General features: G+C 49.6%; 1 protein-coding gene across 1 annotated transcript; it reads right to left on the minus strand.

Annotated features, from left to right (window-relative positions):
- Positions 1-205: 205 nt before the first annotated feature.
- Positions 206-964, minus strand: LOC309796341 (olfactory receptor 3A1-like; the record flags this gene model as incomplete). Its single annotated transcript, XM_082609374.1, has 1 exon — positions 206-964. A coding segment is annotated over one exon (759 nt), but the record flags the coding sequence as incomplete, so codon positions are not given.
- Positions 965-1,362: the final 398 nt, after the last annotated feature.

Raw genomic sequence — 1,362 nt, forward strand, 5'->3', positions numbered from 1 at the left:
GCTTCTGTAACTGCACAACTTATCCAATGACCATGTTTTATTTCTATAAATACAAAAAAACAATGTTTTAGAATAAAAAAATGCAACAGAAATATTTGATCTTTGCTGGAATGGAGGAAAGCCTGGCACACAAAATAAGATTCACCAAATGGACCATCTACACTAAATTTCAGAATCCTATGTAGTTGGATTCACTCCCAAAGCATCAGGTATGTGCCAGCCGCACTGTGGAGGAGTGTGGCCTTGTTTCGCATATGCCGTAGACGATGGGGTTGAGCATAGGAGCGAGGACCACATACAGCACAGAAAGAACCCGGTCTCTCAAGCCAGAGTGTGCAGAGCTGGGAAGGATGCAGCAGAGGACTGGAGTGATGTAGAAAATGCAGACCATGGTGATGTGAGCACCACGGGCAGAAAAGGCTTTTCTTCGGCCCTCGGCAGAGTGAATCCTGAAAACCGCAGCGACAACATGTATATAGGAGATCACAACCAGGGCACAAGGTGCGAGAGCCACCAGAAAACTGAAGAACAGGGCAAGTTCATTGGCCCACGTGGTGGAGCAAGAGAGTCTGAGCAGTGGAGGGAGGTCACAAAAGAAGTGGGTGATAAGGCGGGGTCCACAGCGCTTGAGTAGAGCTGCAAGAATGGTGTGGGTGAGTGCATTGGCCAAAGCAAGCAGGCAGGAGATTGAAGCCAGTCCTGTCCGAGTCCTTTGGCCCATGAGGACTAGGTAGTGCAGTGGCTGGCAGATGGCTGTGTAGTGGTCATAGGCCATGGCTGTGAGCAGGAAGCACTCCCAGGGAGCCAGGAAGTAGAGAAAGAATATCTGGGTAAGACAAGCATGACAAGGCATGACCCGCACTGGTGCCAGCAGATGAACTAGAACCTGAGGCACTGTGGAGATATTGGAGATATAGGCAGTATCCAGCAGCGAGAGGTTGGCCAGGAAGAAATACATGGGAGTGTGGAGTCAGAAGTTCCCAGCCACGGCCACTGTGTAGACCAGCAGAAAGACGGTGAAGGGCAAATGCCTCAACTCCTGTGTCCCATTCCCCAGCTGCATGAAACCACGCCCAGAAACTTGCAGAGTCTGTAGAGTCCAGCTCAGAGTCAGATGAGGGTTTTAAGTTTGGAGTTTCAATTTACAAAAGGGAGTGGTGGTGAGGGACAGAGACAAAGAAGGCAGGTTTCAGGCTTAAGGGAATAAAACTCAGAATTGGAAGAATGAAATTAGGCTCAGGAGACCAGCGGTAAAGTAGAGGCCAGGAGAATGGAAACCCCACCAGCCCTCACACCAAGAGGAGGTGCACAGACCTTGAAGTCAGAGTGCACGCACATCCTATGAGAATATCAAAGTCAGTC

Source organism: Mesoplodon mirus (assembly GCF_964341445.2).
Source record: "Mesoplodon mirus genome assembly, chromosome: X".
NCBI classification, from domain to species: Eukaryota; Metazoa; Chordata; class Mammalia; order Artiodactyla; family Ziphiidae; genus Mesoplodon; species Mesoplodon mirus.